The 22,231-nt window shown below is 36.5% G+C and overlaps 1 protein-coding gene across 10 annotated transcripts in view; it reads right to left on the bottom strand.

The window, feature by feature from the left end:
• LOC18425451 (peroxynitrite isomerase Rv2717c) overlaps nucleotides 1-16,028 on the bottom strand; it is a 29,543-nt gene extending 13,515 nt beyond the window's left edge. For 2 of the 10 annotated variants that reach the window (XM_088860083.1, XM_088860084.1), the window contains exons 1-3: nucleotides 15,844-16,028; nucleotides 15,290-15,403; nucleotides 2,523-2,663 (exon numbers count right to left, since the gene is read on the bottom strand). In XM_088860083.1, the coding sequence (XP_088716209.1) occupies nucleotides 2,523-2,663; nucleotides 15,290-15,403; nucleotides 15,844-16,005 (417 nt within the window). In that variant the 5' untranslated portion in view covers nucleotides 16,006-16,028. Of the gene's footprint in view, nucleotides 1-2,522; nucleotides 2,664-3,663; nucleotides 5,356-15,289; nucleotides 15,740-15,843 lie in introns of those variants that run through there. The other 8 variants (XM_006829994.4, XM_020662021.2, XM_088860087.1 and 5 more) reach the window with 6 other exon arrangements.
• Nucleotides 16,029-22,231: the final 6,203 nt, after the last annotated feature.

Below are 22,231 nucleotides of genomic sequence, written 5' to 3' on the forward strand. Positions count from 1 at the left end.
TATTGACTTGGTGCGAGATATGCACGAAGGAGTGCTAACTAGTGTGTGAGCAACTAGTAGAGAGACAAGTGAGCTTTCAATGACAATAAGTTTACATCAGGAGTCAGCTTTGGGCCCATACCTTTTTGTCTTAATTATGGATGACTTAACTAGGCAATTACAAGATGAGATACCGCGGACGACATAGTTCTAATCAATGAGACCCCAAGCCACACCTGTACAAAGTTAGAACTTGGAAGGGATGTTCTAGAATTTAAAGGTTTTCAAATTAGCCGGACTAAGACATGTGGAATACAAATTAAGTAATAATAGAAGTTAAGATTGGCAGCCAAGAAATATAAAAAAAGAGCATACTTACAATATCAAGTCATTACTCTAGGAAACTGGAGATTGAAGAAGATGCCGCACATAAAATTAGAGCTGGGTGGGTGAAGTGGAAATGTGCAACCGGACTTTTATGTGATCGTCACATACCAATGAAGCTAAAAGGGAAGTTCTATAGGACAACTGTGGAACCAATTTTGCTTTATGGGGCAAAATGTTAGCAGTCAAGAAACAACATAGCCATAGAATGAGTGTAGCTGAGATGGGGATATTGACAGTGATAGAATTTGAAATTGAATACATTCGGGAGAACTTAGATATGGCTCTAATAAGTGATAAGATGAGATAAAGTAGACTTAAATGGGCTAGGCCTATGCAGCGCGAGCCTAGTACAGCACCTGTTAGGAGGTGCGAGTTGGTTCAAATAGAAGGCTCAAAAAGGACAAGGGGTAAGCTCAAAAGGACATGGTTGGAAGAAGTCAGAAAACATATGGGGACTTATGGCTTCACTGAGGGTATTAGCTTTTGAAAGAGCAAAATGGAAAACCAAGATATGTGTAGCCAACCCCAAATAGTTGGGAAAAGGCTTTGATGATGATGATGATGATGATGATAAAATTGTCACACACATGCGCACACAAGAAATATTGGTGATCCCGTAAGAGCAAATTGCACATTTGGTGTCGTCTCCAAAGCACCATGTCAGGGGATCTGGTTGTCCACAAATCTCTCAAATCATCTTTTGTTTATCTCACAAATCAAACTAAGAAAGAAAATGATTTGGAGCACAAATAAGGTACTCATCTAAGATATGACCCGCACCATCCATTTGATGGACAATCAAATCTAAGGTCCTAAGAGAACATGCGTATAATTAAATTTGTCAAAAGATGAATCTAAGATGTTTTGAAAAGCTTTAGATCATAGAAATCCTCTTAACTAGGTGTTTTTCTGCAATACCACATGTACAATATCGACCTAGTGTACCACATTATACACACCCATATGTGTGTGCGTATGGATGCCCACATATGTGTGTGCGTAAGGGCTGCGTGCCTTTTCCATGGTTTCAGAAATTCTGAAAAGAAAGGGCTCTACTCAGGCTAAGGCATCTCCTGATACAGAAGGTGCTTGCCTTTAGGGAGCAAGATTCAACTATTCAAGTACGGCCAACAAGAGCTTCCCTTTTATACAATGTAAGAACCTCGGGTTTGACATTCTCTTTGACAAGTGCAGCAAGTAGATGCAATGAGATTAACAAAAAAAATACCGATGTAAAATGGAAGACCTAAGAATTTAAAAAAAGATAATAGGGTCCAAGTAGAGAGGAAAACCCTAAGAGCCAGATAAAGGTTGAGCAGAAATATAGGAATATGATAGGATTAAGAACATACCTGAAACGTCAAAATATAGACAGAGCAACAGCTGGAGAAAGGCATGCATAGAGGGGACCATGGGTTTTAATTAGGCCAAGGTGTCCCCTAGTATAGGTGAGTCTTACACCGAATCACTTGGAGTATCCCTTACATAGGAAGCTTTTGGGAAAATCACTTTACTCCTTTGCTCCCATTGCAGGTCTCCTTTTAAATTATTTTCTTCCTATGGTGATAAAGCAACTCAACTCATTGAACCACAATTGAACTCTGGATTGTGCAATTTCAAAATTCCATATACTAAAATACTTCCAGAGGGGCTGAACAAGAAATTTAACAGAGTTCATTGAGAGATGAAAATCACCCTGAGGATTGACCTTGTTTACTCCAATACCTTTCGCTGTTAATCTTCCCCTATTCTATGCTGCAATTTACGTATGGAAGGGAAACGATTTCACTAAAGTTTTAGGCACATGGAAAAAGTGTACTTTGCATGCTGCAAACAAATAAAATTAAGCAAAAGATACAATAATTTTAATATATGATGAATTGATTCATGAATTCAGTGACAGGTCATCTAAAAGCTTCAGCTTATGATAGCATATCAATAACCTCAACACCCCATAATTTTTAGAGTAATGAATACAACAAATTTGTCACTTAAATTTTTTTCTTATCTCAGGACTCAATAGTTTAAGAGCACATTTTTGTTTCAGAATCCAGTATAGCCAAGATACAAAATTTTGAAATGCAGAAGTCCACTTGGACTTCTTCATGTTCTTGTAATACAAACAGCAGAACTTATCTGAAGGAAACAAGAGTTACCTGGACCTCCACTAGACCAGTACTTTGAGCAATAACAGCTTCAATTGACCCATCAACCTTTGGCCGCCAATAACCACTTTCAGCATGCATGTTCTCCTGAGAAGCTAATTTCCATGTTTTTTGAGCATAAGCTATAACAGGCTGTTCTAGACATTCATTGCAAAAGTTCTTGTTAGATGATCTAGAATGCATAGGCATATATCCAAACAACTCAATTTTACCCAATGTTCAATAACTAGGCTCGGGCATCGGACTCAACCATTGCCAGAGCCAAGTTACTCAGCCAAGTCTCAGTGGACTCGAGTGTATTCCCCACAAAGACTGGGGGGACAGAGAGAGAGTTTCAAGTTACACTTAATTTTTTGACAGAATAACCAGTTTGGAGTTTGAAGTTCTAAGAGAGAGCGCTCCAACTTACACTTAATTTTTTGACAGAATAACCATTTCGGAGCTTGAAGTTCTGAACCAGTTTAGTTACCAAAAAGTTGGTTCGGAACCTAAATTTTCGAATGTATCTATTGATAAAGAAGAGAAGACCTGATTTAAAACTTCGAGTTCCAAGCCAAGGTTATTTTATGGAAAAATATAAAAAATTAAAGAAAAGAGGACAGGAGCATAAATCATGTAAAATGGGGACCATCTTTTAAATACCACATAAAACAAAGGTTATTTACGCTAATTCCCCAGAAAACTTAACTTTGAGGTAAAAATATTGAAACTTTACATACAATACTATATAGAAGCAATTATCAGTCGCAGACCAACCCACAAAGGCCACAAAATCGAACCCCCAAAGTATTTTGGGGTGAGGCTTTCGGATTTAGAAGATCAGAGGTTCATTGAAGCTTTTTTTAAACTGAAAAATGACAACCTTGAATCCTCTCAAATCTGTGAAATTTGCTTAATCCTTCGCATAGACGACCCTAGAGATGAAATTTGGGGGCTTAATACCAATGTTAGCTGAAGTATGTTAAAATGACCCTAGAGATGAAATTTGGGGGACTTAATACCAATGTTCGCTAACGTATGTTAACTTCATCTATGCCTTTTGCCACCCGAAGCAAAAAATGTTGTCTGAACCTGTAAGTCACTCAAGAACTTGCCAAGTCTGATAAAGAACTGGCCAAGGCTAGTTCTATACCTGGGTAGTTTGCTGATTTAGGAACCTCCAGACTCTGTTGGTGCTAGGTTTAAGTGACTCAGGTGATTCCGTGCCTGTGTTACTGAGTTATGCACTGATCTTGCTTTATAACTCGAAAATTTCATTGAAGGACTTTGTATAAATCGAGATAATATACATCGTCATCATTGTAAGTGATTAAGCTTCTATAGCTCCATGCAATACACTTGACAAGTAACATTTGAAAATTAAAAACATACATCAAATTACACTTGGGCTAAGTTAAAAATACAGCAGCAACCAGGAAAGAAGTAAAAAAGAAAAAAATAGAGAGGAACAGAGAGAGAGAAAGACAGAGAGAGATCAAAAGCTTGGATAGGAAGAAAGAGAAGGAGAGACACTTTGTGAGAAGAGAGATAGTGAGTCATGTGGAGTCCAAACCAAAGTTAGCAGGTCAGGGATTTTCAATAAATCAGCTTACCTTAAAATCGGGAAAAAATCATTTTTATTTTAAAAAGTCGAATGAAAAAATCGGATAAAAAATACGGATCGACAAAAATACTTCTTGTAAAGATATCGCCAATATATCGGACTAGGCTAAAAAAATTGGAGTCAAAAAATCGGATAGGTTAACAAAGATCACATCTACTTCATACCAAAAAAAAAATACACAATATAAATGTTCACATTAAATAATTTAACAAAGATCACAACTACTTAAAAAAACAAAAAAAAGTACATCATATAAATTTTCACATTAAATACTTCAACAAATATCAAATCCACTTAAATATCAACATACCCTAAAAAAGGCACAATTTTTTTTTTTTTACAAATATCAAATCTATTTAAATATCAACATGCCCAACATACACCATATAAATCTTCACATTGAATACTTCAACAAATATCAAATCTACTTAAATATCACCATACCCAAAAAAAAAAAGGCACAATTAAATATCGACAAATATCAAATCTACTTAAATATCAACATACCCAAAATCTACTTTAAAAACCCAATTTTCATTGAAAACCGCTTCTTCAAGACCATTTGTGAAACTTGAAGACTTTGGGGAAAAAGATGGAGCAAGGCTTTGGAAGACCTGGAAGAAGCTCGATGGAACTCTCGATCTCACTGATAAGGAACCTCGATAGAACAGCAAGGTCTTTGAAAGACCTGCGTTTCATTGAAAACAGGGTATGCTTCTTCAAAATTGGGGATGGGGGTTTTGCTCTGTGAGTTTGGAAAAAGCTCAAAATTAGGGATGGGAGCTTTCTCTGTTAGAGAGAGAAAATCAAATGGGGTTCTTGGGGATGGGGGTTTTCAAGAGCATGAAGATTATGAAATTTGCAGGAACATGAAGATTAGGTTTGTTGATGAAAATAATATATTTTTTCAGGAACATGAAGATTATGAAATTTGCAAGAACAAGAGTGTTCTCTGTTAGGATTTTTTTTTTATGGAAATAATACGTTTTTTTTAGAAATTACACATCAGGAATTTTTTTTTCTTTTTTAAAAAAAATACAAGTAAAAATGCTTTTTTTTGGGCCCGTTTAATTTGTTCTCCAAAAAAACGCGTTTTTAACGTTTTAATGAAAAAAACACGATTTTTTGACAAACTTTTCAAAAAAACGTCGTTTTAAACGTTTTTCAAAAAAACGTTAAATTTTTTAAAAATCGGCGATTAATCATTGATTTGCTAACTATGGTCCAAACTGATCTCCACGCACCACTCAAGGAGACTTCTTTTTATTCCATAAATAGCCTTTCTCAATCTACACATTTTTCCCTCATATCCAGGAATCCTGAATCCAGGAAAAGGAACCGTTTACACTTCTTCCGCCCATGAAGGAATGCATTCTTGATGTCCAGTTGATGTAATACGCACTCCATGTTAGCTGCCAGAGACAAACCGACCCGAATGCAGTTCATGTTAGCCATAGGAGTGAATGTCTCCTAATAGTCTATTCCATAAGTTTGAGTGAACCCATTGGCAACCCATTGAATTTCACAGTAACAATATGCAGACCAGGGCTATCTCCATGGACATGCATATTGGAGGTTACAATGTGCAATATTAGTGAAGGTCGAAGAATGGCTTGAATCGCTCATATTCGACCATATTGACCACAAACAGGCTAAAAAACACCAACACATTGATCAGCACAGCCAGATACTGAAAAACACTTCGAACAGGGACCCGAGATCATCAATGCTAGAGATCGCGAAAAGGACTAAGTTCACAACTCACAAACGAGGGTTCAATCCATTTAAGGGGTCCAACAACAGACTTTAGCACCATCGAACTATACCAAACAGATCTAGGGTTTTTGATCCTGCATTCTATACTTCTTTTCCAAATCTAGGATTTCATACCTCCTTTTTCCCTTCAGATTAAATGTTTCTAGCGATCTGCGCATGGCCAAATCACATCTCAAGGGTTTCAAAAGAAACTTCTCAAAGCAACCGAGCTTTGATGCCGAGTTCGAACTACAGCAACAACTAAGGAACGAAGGAAAGAGAAGAAAATAGACAGCAAGAGAGATAAAAAAAGCTTGGTTAGAAAGAAAAATAAGAGACTTTCAGAAAGAGAGAAAGTCACATGGAGGACAACTAACCTCCACGCACCTCTGCATTATATTATGTAAATGTTAAATTTAGCTTACATATAAAAGTACCCTTTAATTAAAAAGAAGGACAAATAAGTTCTTCAGGATATAAACACAATTAAAAGAAAAGTAGGAGCTCTCAATATTCATCTTCACAACAGGCTCCCATATCGCATATTCTTTATAAATGACATACAATTTGCATAAATGTCACCTCTGTACATATTATTGCAAGTTTGTAACTAGTGAACTATCATAACGTTAATAAACCAACTAGGACATAAAGTGCACATGTTGACTTATGTTGAAGCATCATAACGATAATAATCCAACTAGGACATACAACGCACATGTAGACTTAGGCTTAAATCAGTGTTCATGGGTTGCTAAAATTAATTATAGCCTCGATTGAATTGGTAATCAAAGCAGGCCCAGAAAGTATTATAACATAGTGAAGCTATTAAGATGTCATGAAAGTCTCAAACATATGTCATATTTAACTACTTTGACATAAATAAGCCTACTACTAGAAAAACATTTCTAAAAACTTATTCTTATTTATAATATTATAACAGTAATCATATTACAAATAGATTAATAATTAATAGAAGAATGGGGTTAAAGCTTCGATTGTGCTTTCTTTCCATTACATGGAGAAAAAGGGAAAAGAAAATGTAAAGCTTTAGAAAACTACAATATATAGAGTGGAATCGTTGTTGGATTTATGTGGTCTCTCAAGGCCTTGACACCATGTCTTTCAATATTCTTAAGTCAAATCCTAACCATGGGTTTTGGTTCACACGCTCAATGGGGTACCATGAGGGTTGAGGTTATCCCATGGTCAAGGTTAGTGTGAACCTAGAACTAGATATCAAAGGCTAATCTCGGTGCATAGGGATGCCTGTGAGAGATCAAAAGAAGGGATATCTCTATGAGATAAAAGTCGGGGGAAAGGATATCCCGCATAGGTTGGTTGCCTGTGAGGGCAACGGAAAAAGCCTCGACTTATTTCCAACTAACTTATGGCATGTTCCTATAAGAGAAGCATAAATGGGAAGCTGCCTCTCCAGGTGATATACCAGGTTAGAGATGTGCACATTTGCTGGGGGGAAATCATGCACCATCACTTGTTTGCTTGATTCTGACTACGATCACAAATGCGCAATATACTTGTCCTTGAGGTGCACCTGCAGTCAACTAAGATTACAAAATTCTGACCATCAATCGGTAAGCTTTAATGGACCAAGCATGAGCCCATACGAAGATTGTAGGTCATGGTTCTGTTGGGTCTATTCAAGAAAATGGTTGTGGGTTTTGGGTTAAGGACATAGAGCGCCCTAATTTTATGGATTCAAACTCTAAAGGTGCTTAATTTCTTTCAAATATTTTTCTGACAGCCCAAGTTAATTTATTTTTGCAAAATAAGTTGAAAATGAATTTTAAATATCTTTAGCAATTTTATCTATATTTTCTGTGGTTTAAAATGGGCTACAAAAATTGTTTTGAAAAATTCCATTTAAGGATTGGGGGGCCCATCGCACCAGCCTAAGTGGCCAATGGGCCACACATGGCCTCAAATGGGCTAACTTGTGGCCCCTAGCCACCCCATCTGATGTTGACATAAGGATGACGCTTTGCCCTTGACGTCGTCCCCACAGAAAAAAGGATTTTGAGATGCTTAATACAAAAAGTCTATGCAAGTTTGAGAAGCTTCATACAATCAAATACAGATTATGCTTGATAGGATTTTTTTTTCCCCCTTTTTTCAGGCATCTTTGCACCCCAACTGCAGTATCTATAGAAATCATATCAATTCATATCTTCATATCAAATAAAGCACTAAACCACAAGCACAAAATGAAGTCCCTACACTTGCAAAACAAAGTTCTAAGAGTTTTGATGCGATAACTGACAATTGGTGAATAGGGGTTGACAAGGTGGAATTCAAACATGATTAGAAAAGATGGTCTTTAAAAGAATTTCAAATAAAAACATGGTCTTTCAAAGTGATTACAGGACTCATCGATACCTAAAGGAGCAATCCCTACAAGAATGAATCCCTATCGGTGCCTAATCAGAAGAAAGGTCCCTGCTGGTGAGGGAGGAGCTTGCCTGATATAGAGAGAAATCGTCCAAAGAAAACTTGTCATATGTCTGATAGAGCCAAACTACAAGTATGATGACATCAATTACGGTCGAAATGGAATTAACAGAAGGGAAAGGGATAAGGAAACTAGGGACCCAGTTATAAGAGCCTTATTCTTCTACCATGGGTGAAACTTCTTAAGTACAGTGATGGAACATACCAACCATGTGCTAGCCTCTTGTTAGCCTTGATGAGCTTAACTAAAAAAAAAAATCTGGTAATAATAAATCAATTCCATTAAGACAAAAATGAATAAATCCGGGCCTACAGGAAGAAGTTAGATCTTTAAGGGCCTGTTTGATTGCTGGAAGGTAAATCTTCCAGTTCTTCTTTCCTGGAAATCGGAATGTTATCTTTCTGGAATTGTGAGGAACTGTGTTTGATAACCTGTGTAGAATATTAACGAATTCTGGGTGCTCGTCATTGATTGGCTCTAGAACATTTGGATTCTGGAGAGCAATGAATAAGCAAGTTTTAACCATTCGTTCATTTTTTAGAGTGTTTCTCAGTCCACAATAGCTTTAAATCCAAGAAAAGTTTGGGCTAGAAAGAATATTAATTGACGCAGAAAGTATGAAAGTAAAGTCAATCTGGGCAAACTAAGTGAGTTGTTTTATAAGTTTCATACATATTGATCTATAGTCTAGATTCTAGACCAACGCCTAGACTAATAAATGAACCCATTAATCAAATGATAAAACGAATTATCCAAAAAAATATATAAAAACGAGAAGTTGTACATTATAAGGCCAATCCTCAATTAATGTGATTCCAAGTGTTTAACTTTCTCTCTCTGCAAGTAATCAATTTGGACTTCTAGTATGTACATTTTGATTGGACTCTACATTTCCAATCAAGCTCTTTAAATAAATGATGCATGGAGAAAATAAAACCAGAAAAACTAACAACAAAAAAAGAAAGGTTGATAGAATATACCCTCTCTCAAAGGTCGACGAGGGAATCCACCCTCAAAAACAATAACTTCACGAAACTAAATTCTATTCAACTCCTTCACTGATTTACAATGAAGGGAGATCTCCCTTTAAATTGACTAAAAGAAGATAAACAATTGTCTTTCCTATTTTATCTCTCCTCCCTATTTTCTCTCCCTTAACCTATTTTTTTGGTCATCCCTATTTTTTTCTCTCTTAAGCTCACGTACCGAAAACCCTTTTTATCCAAAGCTGCCTATTGTTGAAAAGATAAAATTCCCTTAGATTTAACTTTATCCTATTTACATTCCTAAACTAACCAACTCAATATCAATTCATGCACAAAATAAACTCATGCCCACCTAATTATCCCTGCGCACCTCCTATTCTTGAGTTAAAAGATAAACTCAAAAAAACTAATAATAACAATAATAAAATTATTTTTTTTCTCTACATCCTTCTTCCAGGGTTAGGAGAAGCTTGACCTCGAGCTTGATTCACAGTGGATCTCCTTCTTCATCACCATGGGGGACTATTTCTTGAACTTTATCTTCTTCTAGAACTTCTTCCTCTTCCCTAACAAAGTGTACGTCCATCTTCTTTTTTGGGCATTCAAACACACAATGTCCTGTTTCATTGCATCGATAATACATAAACTTTGCAGTACCTTTTTTTTTCTTCATTAAATCTCGATTGGCGCAAAACCTCCTTCTGGGTGTAAAATCGTTTATAGGTGCGCCCTTGGGATTTAGTTTCTAATCGTAAAGCAAGTTGAAAAGCTTCACTTAAAGTCCATTGTCGATGTAGAAAAACCTGATCCCTAATGGTAGGTTGAAGGCCATTTACATATCGAGCACTCTTTTGTCTTTTCGTCTCTTGGAGGTTATTTCTAGCAACTAATCGACAAAACTCCCCAGTATAATCTTCTACTTTTTTTTTATTCTGTCGAAGATTTTGGAGTTCTTGAAAGAAAATTTGCTCATGATCCGCAAGAAGAAAATTTTCTTTCAATTTCTTTTTCATCTTTTGCCAGTCAGTAACTTTTCCCTTCCCACTACGAAGTCAGGATTGTTGAACTTGCTCCCACCAGGCCGCAGCATACCTGCGAAGTTTGGTAGCAACAAGTTTAACCTTGCGTTCTTCTGACAATTCACTCCATTCAAAATCACTCTCGACTGCACTTAACCAATCATAAAACCTTCAATGTGGAGCTTACCATGAAATTCTGGGAGATCGACTTTAATACCAAAATCTCGTGGTCGCTCTATAGGATGCGGATCTGGCATATAATCTTCGTTTCGCTTGAAATCAACACCTTGGTTTTATCGTGGAAATCCAAATGCAAGATTAATATGATTGCTAGTACCTTCTTCACGAGGAAGGTTATTCTCCAACCGCTGCAACCTCTGATTCAACTGTTGTTCTTCACGAAGAACATTGTTCTCCGACCGCTGCAACCTCTGATTTATCTCCTCTAGAGCTTTAGTCAAATTTTCTATAGCTTGTTCCCAACGATCATCCATAAGAGCAGAATTAGCTTTGATTAACTTTTGGTGGCATTGTAAAACAAACCGGATATCTCTGGATCTAACTTGCTCTCTGTAGATCTAACTTGCTCAGATCTAACTCGCTCTAATACCAATTGGCGCAGGGAGAAAATAAAACCAGAAAAAATAACAATAAAAAAATAAAGGTTGATAGAATATACCCTCTCTCAAAGGTCTGCGAGGGAATCCACCCCAAAAACAATCTCTTCACGAGACCAAATTCTATGCAACTCATTCACTGATTTACAATGAAGGGAATCTCCCTTTAAATATGCTACAAGAAGATAAACAATTGTCTTTCCTATTTTATCTCTCCTCCTTATTTTCTCTCCCTTAACCTATTTTTTTGGTCATCCCTATTTTTTTCTCTCTTAACCTCACGTACCAAAAACCCCCATTTTATCCAAAGCTGCCTATTGTTGAAAAGATAAAACTCCGTTAGATTTAACCTTATCCTATTTACATTCCTAAACTAACCAACTCAATATCAATTCATGCACAAAATAAACTCATGCCCACCTAATTATCCCTGTGCACCTCTTATTCTTGAGTTAAAAGATAAACTCAAAAAAACTAATAATAATAATAATAAATCTCCGCATCATTTAGTATCAGAGCATACTAAAAAACCTCCCTCTGATACCAATTGATGCAGGGAGAAAATAACACGAGAATAATAACAATAAAAAAAAGAAAAGGTTGAGAGAATATAACCTCTTAAAGCTCTGCGAGGGAATCCACCCCAAAAACAATATCTTCACGAGACCAAATTCTATTCTACTCATTCACTGAAGGGAGATCTCCCTTTACATTGACTAAAAGAAGATAAACAATTGTCTTTTCTATTTTATCTCTCCTCCCTATTTTTTCTCCCTTAACCTATTTTCTCGGTCATCCCTATTTTTTCTCTCTTAACCTCACGTACCAAAAACCCCCTTTTTATCCAAAGCTGCCTATTGTTGAAAAGATAAAACTCCCTTAGATTTAACCTTATCCTATTTACATTCCTAAACTAGCCAACTCAATATCAATTCACGCACAAAATAAACTCATGCCCACCTAATTATCCCTGCGCACCTCTTATTCTTGAGTTAAAAGATAAACTCAAAAAACTAATAATAAAAAATAAATAAATAAAAAATTCTCTGCATCAATAAAACACCAACCCCTAATTGCAATAAACAATCCACATAATACCTTCATTTAATTTAACAAAGTGTCTCTTTAGTTTTTTATTGTTAACAGTGTGAGCTTCACCGACCCACGAACATAGTGAGCTTGAAAAGAAAAAACATAATAAACCATATCCATCAAATTAGAACATTTAATTATAGAGAAAAATGCCCGATAACCATCTTGCCCATCAAAATGATACTCTGGAGAAGAAGAAAACCATATAACATAGCCATCAAATTGGAGCACTGAACTACACAATAAAACCCGCACATCAAATTGATTATCTGAATTGCATAAAAAATCTCAGAGTAAAGCATAGATCACCAATTAATTCACATAAATAAGCAAAAGCATCAATTCAATTACACTGAAATAAAGTCTCAAATGCAATTGTCCATCTTGAGATCATGAAGAAAGGACCAAACAGGGTGGCCAAAAGTTGCAGGCGTGTTCCCCTCAACAAAGAAGCAGCTATGCCATGCAAGACCACAGCAAGAGATAAGGGAGACAAAGATGAAACACCATCTAAAGAGGAGAAAGAGTAATAAGAAGAAGAGAGCAGAGAGAATAGCCATAAAATGGAATTATTGGGTTTTCCTTGTTCCTCTTTCTAACTTAGATTGAGTGTTAGGGGTGACGGCTTGAGCGAGGAAGATTTATCTTTGGAAGCGAGAAAACAAGAGACTAAGATGGAGAGAAAATCCATTGAATTGGGAGGAATGGCTAGGAGTTCTTTTTTTTAATTATGTTTGTACTCTAAGCCAAAGGAAAAATGGGCTGGAGATACAAAATTGTGGGTTTGTTGTTTAGATATAGAAAGGGGCGAAATAGGTTATATAAATTATTGTGTTTCCTAGTTACCCACATATGTGGGGTTCCAGAGAGAGGAGAGAGAGAAAGAGAGAGAGAGAGAGAAAGAGTAAGAGCGAGAGATAGAGATAGAGAGAGATCTGGGGGTGAGGAGCTTGCATAAAGAGAGAGAGAGATCATGAGAGAGTAGGAGAGAGAGTGACAGATAGAGAGATTTGTGGGGAGAGGGATTTTCATAAAGAGAGATAATGAGAGAGCTGGGGAGTGAGAGCGAGAGAGAGAGAGGTCAGAGGTTTCATAGAGGGGAGAGAGGTGATGAGGAGGCACTTGGTTGAGAGGGGCGAGCAGGAGAGAGAGCTGGGCTTGGCGAGTAGAGAGAAGAGGTTAGGGAAACAAAGAAGGCAAAGGGCTTTTACCATTGTTATAACGTAAAAAGGAAAAACCTTCCAAAAGTTTCACTTCTATGGTTTTACCACGGAAGTCGAACTTCACAGGATTGCGTACAAATATAAAAGACGTAAGTTTCTTTTTTCTATATCACTATAGCGTGTCAAATGCAAAAGAGATACAGTAACAAGGATGGTTTGTCTTCTAAAGACAAACCTTCCCCCAAAGAAACGTGCCCTAATTGGCACATGATGTTTCATACAATGCCAAGAGAAATTCAGAACTAAGAATGTCACATTCCTAAATCCTGTAACAAATCTATGACATCTGTCACCAAACCAATATAAGGTAATGAAGGCAAATCGATTAGAAATTCAGAACAGGTTGCACTTCAAGAATTTCAATAGTCTATTAAACAGAGAAATTTAATGCAATAACCAAAATTTTTGCGATAGAAAACACATAAAACATCATAATTATAACACGAATGAAGATTCAAGCACAAGATTCCATGGCTTCAAGGCTTTTTCCAAGTAAGCAATTAAAATAATTAAGAGGAAAGTATGATGCAATTGAGAGAGAAGCATGTCCCAATGGTTGTACGATTCTGCACAATTTCAGGAAGAAATAATAAAGTAAGAGAACATACACAGCCCCATGAAATACAATTACGAGTTATAAGTTCACAAAAAGTTTCTGAGAAAGAAGTTAGGCTTATGCAGAACACAATAGGACTCAATAAGTCATACATGTTCTAATTGTGGTATAGAATGTCAAGACAAAACAGTTATTTGGCATGATGTGAACACAATATGAGCATTGCAACTTCATGGTTCAATTCAAGTAACTGAAGCACAAATGCGATAAGAAACTACAACTTTGAGTCACTACCAAGAAGTAGGTAAATTAAGGATGAGAAGCATTGTCTAATGAAAGATCAAGCAATGAGTGAAATTCTAGGTGAGTGATTAGCATCAGCAGGATGCAGCCAAAAGCGGTGGGGGGGCTGATGAGGCTCAATGCGGTCCAGATGCGGGTGCATCGCGACGATGCAATCAATACATGTAAAAAAATTCTAAAACATCTAAAAAAATAGGTTAACGCATAAAAAAAATATGGAGGTGATATATGTGATAGTAGGCATTTTAGTTTAATGATTAACTCCAAAATTATTAACTGTCGGAGATTCTATATCCACTATCCCCAATTTTAATGCTAAATTTCTTCATGGCCTCTAAAACCCCCGATTTCTTGTCACAAATTCACCTAAACTTCTCCAAATCAACAATCAAAAGGTTCTAATCAATATCCAAGTATCAAACAATCCCAAAATCCAAGATCTAAATGAAAAAGAAATTCCGCCTAATTTTTTTTTTTTGCTCGATTTGATCCCATAAAAGGCCATGAAAGGGGCTGTAAATGATCGTTTAGGGGGGTTTACTACCCTCCCAAACTGTTTCCCCCAATTTTTGATGGTCAAAAAGACCATTTTGCCCCTCCTCGAGGTGCACAATTGAATTTTCTTTTTGCAAAAAACGATGCGACTAGATACAGCTCTGATGCGGCCAGATGCAGCTCTGATGCGGTCTAATGCGACGCATATGCGGTCTATGCAAATGCGGTGCCCACTGCATACCGCATGATGCGGCCGCATTTTAAAACAATGATTAGCATCTTATTTGTCCTTGGAATTACCATTCATCAAGTTGATCTGTCACCCATTGCGCATATTGAGTTAAAGCGTTTGATACAAATACTAGAGCCTATTGTAATTTTTTTCTAGAAAGAGAAAAAGCAGATTCCACTACAATGAATGCTCATGAAATTGAATGGTACAGTCTAGTCCAATTCTATTGAGGCTTCTTTGATGGCATATGCAGTTTAGGAACAGCAGTTGGGCGTCCACAAAATTCCCCAGTTGGCAACAAAACTCAATAAAAGGTCACTTTGGTGAAAACAGCCAAAACAAGGTTATGAGGATCAAGTTCTAGAGATAACTGCAATAAAACAAGGTGGACTAAATCCAATACTTACTTTGACTAGGTATCTCCCCTTTGAGGTGTGTAAGTGATGACCAATTTTTAGAGTGAAATGCAAGGAAAAACAGAGCAGGTCGCATACAACAAAATTTCGCTTCCATAGTTGCACCTTGTCACGAATCATTAGCAAGTGTTAGTTTCGTCACATTATACAGTACTCACCGCAATAAAATCAAGTGGCACCTTGCCTCAGGTGGGTGCCCAAGCTCCCCAACCCATTATTCCTTCTGCCTTGTCTCACCATAGCACATTGAGCCATCAAGTACAAATCTCTTTGGGCAGTTACATCATAGCAGATAATTTTCGTGTCATTATTTACCTCTATCATGACTTCACCACAAAATTCAACCCCCCCAAAAAACAAAAAAAATCCAGGCAGCACAAGTTAATTGGAATAGGCGTGGAGATATCAGTCTTTTTTTTGTGTGTGGTGGTCCTTAGTTATCTGCATAGCACAAAAAACCGATTGTACCGGAGATTGAAGGATAAAAGTCATCCATCCGATTGTTTTCTGTTTAGAAATGAAACCAGAGAGAAAGAGGTAGGAACCTTTCCACCGGAATGCGAGAATGTGAGCTCCTCCCCATAATGGAAAGAAGAAGAGATTGTGGGAAAGCTGCCTTCTCCTTGGCCTTTCCAAGTGCCCAGCAAGAAGGACAGCGGGGCAACAGCCGGATGCAGCGGCACTTGCGCCTTTGTCTCCCCTGCCATTTCTGTCGCCTTGGTTCCAACCCCTTCTCTCTCTCGAATATATATCAGTGTTGGCAAAATAACCAGACATGCCAGGACGGCCGTTTAACCGGCCGAAGTACGAAACCGGCCGATTCAACCTTTTAACTGGGCAACTAGCGAGTGATCGCAAAAAAAAAAGTATTTACTAAAATATGAAATGTATATGAAAAATATTAAAATAAATCACATTCAAATAAACTTGAAAATTATGCAAAAAATGGATTTTAACCCATTTTATATTTTTCAATCGCTATTTTAAAAATTTCTAAAAAAGATGGAAAAATATAAAAATGACTATTAATGATCAAAACAATTTTTAATCTTTACCATAATGTAAAGAATATTTAAAAATACATTACAAATCAAATTTTTTATTTTTGAGAATTTATGTACATTGTTTTGAATGTTTTTTTTTAAATACCGATTGATCACCCGAACTGCCAAAAATCGGAACTAGCCAATTCCGATATAACCTGACGGTTAGCGGTTAGATCAGAAGATTTTGTGAATATATATATATATATATATATATATATATATGAAATAGTATATATAAGGTTGCACCTCAACAATCCATCCGAAAAGGTTATTTTAGTTGGTGGTTTGAACACCTGATTGGTGCCACCAGGATCGGCACCCCAAAAACCCATTGGATGGGTGAATCGATGTTTCGAATTGAGAATCGATCAAATTCAATCTTTAAAAAAAATCAAAAAAATTATTAAAAATCATTCTAAATATTATTTTATAGGAATCCAATAAGAAATGAGGGTACTACATTAATAATTTCTTCTTCTTTGTTTGCATCAATATGTGCATATTGAGATGTTCTTTCCTTTATGAAGATTATCATCAAACATTTATTAAAACCTAATTAAATACAATATTATACATTGAAATTAGAATTATTGGTTTGTGTTTTATGATTTTATCATCATTTTACTATACAAATAAGAATAAATTTGAAATTTATTCTTATAGAGCTGTGGTCGCATCATGTCGTGGTGACCTTGACTCGTCTTTAGGGGAGGACCTATAATCCAAAGACTGGGATTGCAACCTCTTGATTCATCGACCTAACTTTGGTGACCCGCTAATGACCTGTTTGGACTGTGGGTCATGGGAAACACTGGATCAGTTTGATAAAGCTTGTGTGGTCTGTATTCCACAGTTGGAGGTGGAGTACCCCATATTTACAGATTAAATTCCTAAAACCATATGGATCCTTTTCCCATCATATTAATTTAATTGTGTTCATTTTATAATTGAAATGATTTTAGTTTTATTATTTGAATTTTTATAAATCACTCTATATTTTAATTATGATTTTTTTACTTATAAAAATACAGTTATAAATTTTACAAAGTTGTAAAAATTCAAATATATATATTAATTCATTTTATTTTAAATTTTTTTATAAAATTCCATGGGGGCCCAAAGTACACATGGGCCCACCATGTGGCATGTGGGTGGGGGCCCACATGTGCCACAAAAGGGTGGCACAGCCCACCCTTTGGATTCTTTGTTATCAAGGTCTTTAAGATTATAGTAATTTTGATTTGAGTCATGAGGTCAAATCTTGAAAAGGATATAGCGGCCATGGCATATTTTGTAATATGATAAGTATGCTTTAAAAGGGCCATAGTTAATTTGAATAGATGGTAAATATTGACCTTATCTTGTTTAAACATTTTGATAGTATTTATTTACTTGATAATGTTTGACATATCCTTATGGAATATGTGATATGATCATGCTATTTTTATGGAATGCATGATATCTATTTTATCTAAATATATTGATGGGAAAATGGTTTAAGGAAAGGAGGATAATGGTCCAAGTACCTTCCATAATGTTGATGGCCCATCTATGGAATGGATGGCTCAGATCTCTCACCCCACAAGTCACCTTGATTAGCGGTCTAGATTCAATCTCATGAAAGAGGCAAACTATGAGAAAACCCTAAGAAACCTTAAACCTAAATATTCATTATAAATAGGGGTGCTCTCCCTCAATATCTACACAACCTCTCTCTCTCTCTCATAACCTCTATCTCTCTCCTAGAGGAGCACGTCCCACTCTCTCTCCTCTGAGTTTCTCTCTCTAACCCTCTCTATCCTAAAGTTTCACAAGGGGGGCCACGCCCTAACTCTAGCTACTACTCTTTTTCTCTCTAGACCTAAAAAGAAACTAAGGGTTGTAGAAATTAGAGGGAAGCCTCAGTTATTTTTAGAGGTTAGGGTTTTGTGGAGAATTAAAGGTTCTTACATAGTTTGGCCGAAATCAACTTTCTCAAATCAAGATTGAAACTAGATCACAGATCTCGCGCCATTGGATGTGGTGACTAGGTGTGGGGTCTAAGAAGCTCGGCTGAGGTAATCTCCGGCATCTTTATCTTATACTTACTTGTTCTTTATTTCATATTCTCAAGCATAATATTAGGTTGTATCAATGGCATCAAATAGTTGAGATTTATTTTATTGATGTTTATTTATTTTGGAATTTCTATTGTTTGTAATAAAACCATTTGTGAGTGATCTTGTTGCCAAAAATATAAGGGGTTATTATTATTATTACAAAAAAAATTGTATTTCCCCGGTAAAAGATCACATATGTCTTTCTTTCACTGGTATTAGAGCTAGTTTTACTTGATTGTCATTATGAGTCTTTTCTTATTTTTTCTTGAGGATAGAAATATATGGCTGCTCGTACCTTCATCTCTGAGATTCTGAAAACCGAAAGGTTTGATGGGGCCAACTTTGCTTCATGGAAAAGAAAAATCAAATTTGTGCGTTATGAAGAAAACTTGCATGAGGTACTCTTTGAGGACCGACCTCATCGTCCAACTGACGACTCATCTTAAATAATCAAAGATGAGTACGCCAATATGAAGAGGAACTTGAGATGCAAGCACATTCTTTTATGTGCCATGACTGATTTATATGCTTTCTGAGTACAAGTCAATCTATACTGCAAGTGATATTTTTGATAAACTTGAAAGAGAATATGTTGAACCCTCTCTCATGAAGCAAACTATGGCTGTGAAAAGGTACAATGATTTAAAAATGGTAGAAGGTACCAAGTTTGTAAATCATGTGCACGTGTTTCGTGCGCTCGTCAGAGATTTGGAAGATACAAGCATGAAGATACTGCAAGTGATTCATTTAATGAATTCTCTTCCTAATTCATGGAAGACTTTCATATCTTCCATCTCTGCTAGAAGAAAGGCATCAAAATTGGAGGAACTCATCACGACCATCAAATTTGAAGAAGAAAAGAGGAGTTCAAGGCAAACCCCAAGGGATGCTGTGCATATGGTAAAATCCCAACCATTTTTTAAATTTAAAAAAGGAAATGGCAGAAATACTTTTGAGAATAAAAGATATTTCAAAAGAAGAGATTTTGAAAATAAGGGAGTAAAGAGAGAGACTCAAACTTGTTTTATTTGTAAGAAAGTGGGCCGCATATGCAATAGTTGTCAGTTCAACAAATCTGGTGGAACTAACAAGGAATTAGCATGTATGGTTTTTGAGTCCATGCTAGTTGACCCCAAGGGACCTTCTTGGTGTCTTGACTCGGGGGCTACAGCCCATGTCACAAACACCAATGAAGGTTACCGTTCTTTCACTCTCATGGGGCCAGGGGAGCAGCATATTTATATGGGAGGAAATCAAACGACCGATGTACTTGGAGTTGGAGATTTTTAGCTGAAACTGAAGAGTGGGAGCACCTTGATCCTAAAGCAAGTACTTTATGCTCCTGATATGAGGAAGTGCTTGGTTTCGGTCCTTAAAATGTCTATGGCTGGATTCATAACCACTTTCATTGGGGAGAAAGTGGTGGTTAAGAAGGGGAAAGATGTGATCATGACTGGACGACTTGTAGAGGGTTCTTTACTATTGAAATAAAAGAGAACATTGCTTATGTCTCGTCCCCTAATGAATTAGATGCTACCCTATGGCATATGAGGTTAGGACACATTAATATCAAAAGAATGGAGATATTAAAAAAAGACGGGATTCTTCAAAATTATAAGGGAGATTTATCGAAAGTGTGCGAGTCTTATGTGTAAGGAAAATTAATAAGGAAAAATACCACTGGGGCAAAAAGAGCTACTAGCGTATTGGAAATCATTCATAATGACATATATGGACCTATGAATGTGACCTCAAAAATAAAAAAGGATATTTTATTTCATTTATAGATGACCACTCGTGATATGGCCATGTGTACCTTATTCATGCAAAATCAGAAGCTCTAGAAAAATTCAAAGAATATAAGGCCCAGGTAGATAATCAAACCAACCTGAAAATTAAAGTCCTTAGAACCGATAGAGGGGGGGAATATTCATCTGACCTTTTCAAAGAATTGTGCATTGAAAATGGGATCATCCATCAGTACACCATGCCTTATACTCCTGAACAAAATGGTGTAGCTGAGAGAAGGAATAAGACCTTAGTGGAAATGATAAGGAGTATGATAGGGCATGCAAATCTCTCATTGGAGTTTTGGGGAGAAGCCGTATTAACAACATGTTACATCCTTAATCGGACTCCCACAAAAGCTGCCCCACTTACTCCTCACGAAATTTTCACAGGTCGTACTCCTTCCTCGAATGCCTGAAAGTTGGGGGTTGCTCAACCCATGTCCTTATCCTACATCAAAATAGAACCAAATTGCAACCCAAAACTGTCAAATCCATTTTCATTGGTTGCCCAGATCATGGTAAGGGGTATCGGTTCTACAACCTTGAAACATGTACGGTTATTGAAAGTCGCGATGCTCACTTCTTCGAAGAAGAGTTCCTTGAAGCAAGGGTGAGTAGAAAACAAGCCGACTTTCATGAGGAAGCCCAAAACAAAGATGTAGTTTGAGACCCTGAACCTGAAAATTCCAAACCAACCCAACCTGATTCTGAACTCCCTATAGAAAGTGAACATTTACTTGAATCAAGACGAAGTAACCGAGTTAGTAGACCACCTCTTTACTTAGAACATTTTGTTTACCTTGGAGAACATTTTGATAAGGTTGGGGAATATCCAGATTCAGAACCTAAAACTCACTGTGAAGCCTTGACCTGTCCTGAAAGGGAATACTGGGTAGTAGCCATGAAAGATGAGTATGCTTCCATTAACCAAAACCATGTATGAGAATTAGTACCTATCACACCCCATGAATTTACAATACTGATATTCCTGAGATGTGACAGTCAAAACTTATATACATCTCTTAATAGGACAAATTTACAGTGGTGAATTCTTACAAAGTAACAAAAGAGAGTTTAAGTACAACTATAGTATCTTCCAGAGTTGATCCTGACGAGCACTCAAAATGAAACTGCAGCTATCTTGAAAAAAAATGTTTACCATAGTTTGATGAGTTTGGCTACTCAGTAAGTGATCATCACAATCCTAAAAATAATCATGATTGAAAGATATCAATATTTTCAAAAAGGAGATCTATTAACAGGAATGCATTAACAGTTTCACTTTCAAAAATGCATAATTATGTATAATCCGAAATTGAAATGCATATAACACTTTAATGGCAATGCATAATTCAAAGGATTTTACACATTACCCTACTGGCGTCCCAAGTATGTCACCTATGTACCCCATCAGCGTCCTGATGGGTCCACTTAATCCCTATCGACGTCCTAGATAGGTCCACTTAATCCCTGCAGGTCCACTTATACCTCATCGGCGTACCAGATGAGTCCACTTAATCCCTACAGACGTCCGAGATAGGTCCACTTATACCTCACCGATGAACCGGACGAGTCCACTTGCATACTTAAAGTATTTCTAAATCTCTTTAAACATTCAAAAGCAGCAATATCATGTACTCAACATATCACTTGAATTATTAATATGAATTTCACTTAAACCATTAATAACAGTCACTTTCAATAACATTTCAAAAATACCCAGTCAAATATTTTGGGCTCAAATTCAGAAAGGTACCAGTTCGTAAAGGCATTCTAGCATAATTGCCAGTCGAATATGTATAGAAAAACTCTTATAGAAATTCAAGAATACGGAATCATCACAATTTATGGGATGTCAATTCACAAATAAATATTTCACAAACAATGCTATAATCAATTGCAAAAATATCAGTTTTCAACTAATAAGGCAGTCATTTGCACATGAAATTTACAATGTCTAAATATTAAAAAACAATAGAAAGAAATATCACAATTTTA

This window comes from Amborella trichopoda, chromosome 2 (assembly GCF_054954075.1).
Source record: "Amborella trichopoda isolate Santa Cruz 75 chromosome 2, AtrichopodaSantaCruz75HAP2 v2.0, whole genome shotgun sequence".
Taxonomy (NCBI): Eukaryota; Viridiplantae; Streptophyta; class Magnoliopsida; order Amborellales; family Amborellaceae; genus Amborella; species Amborella trichopoda.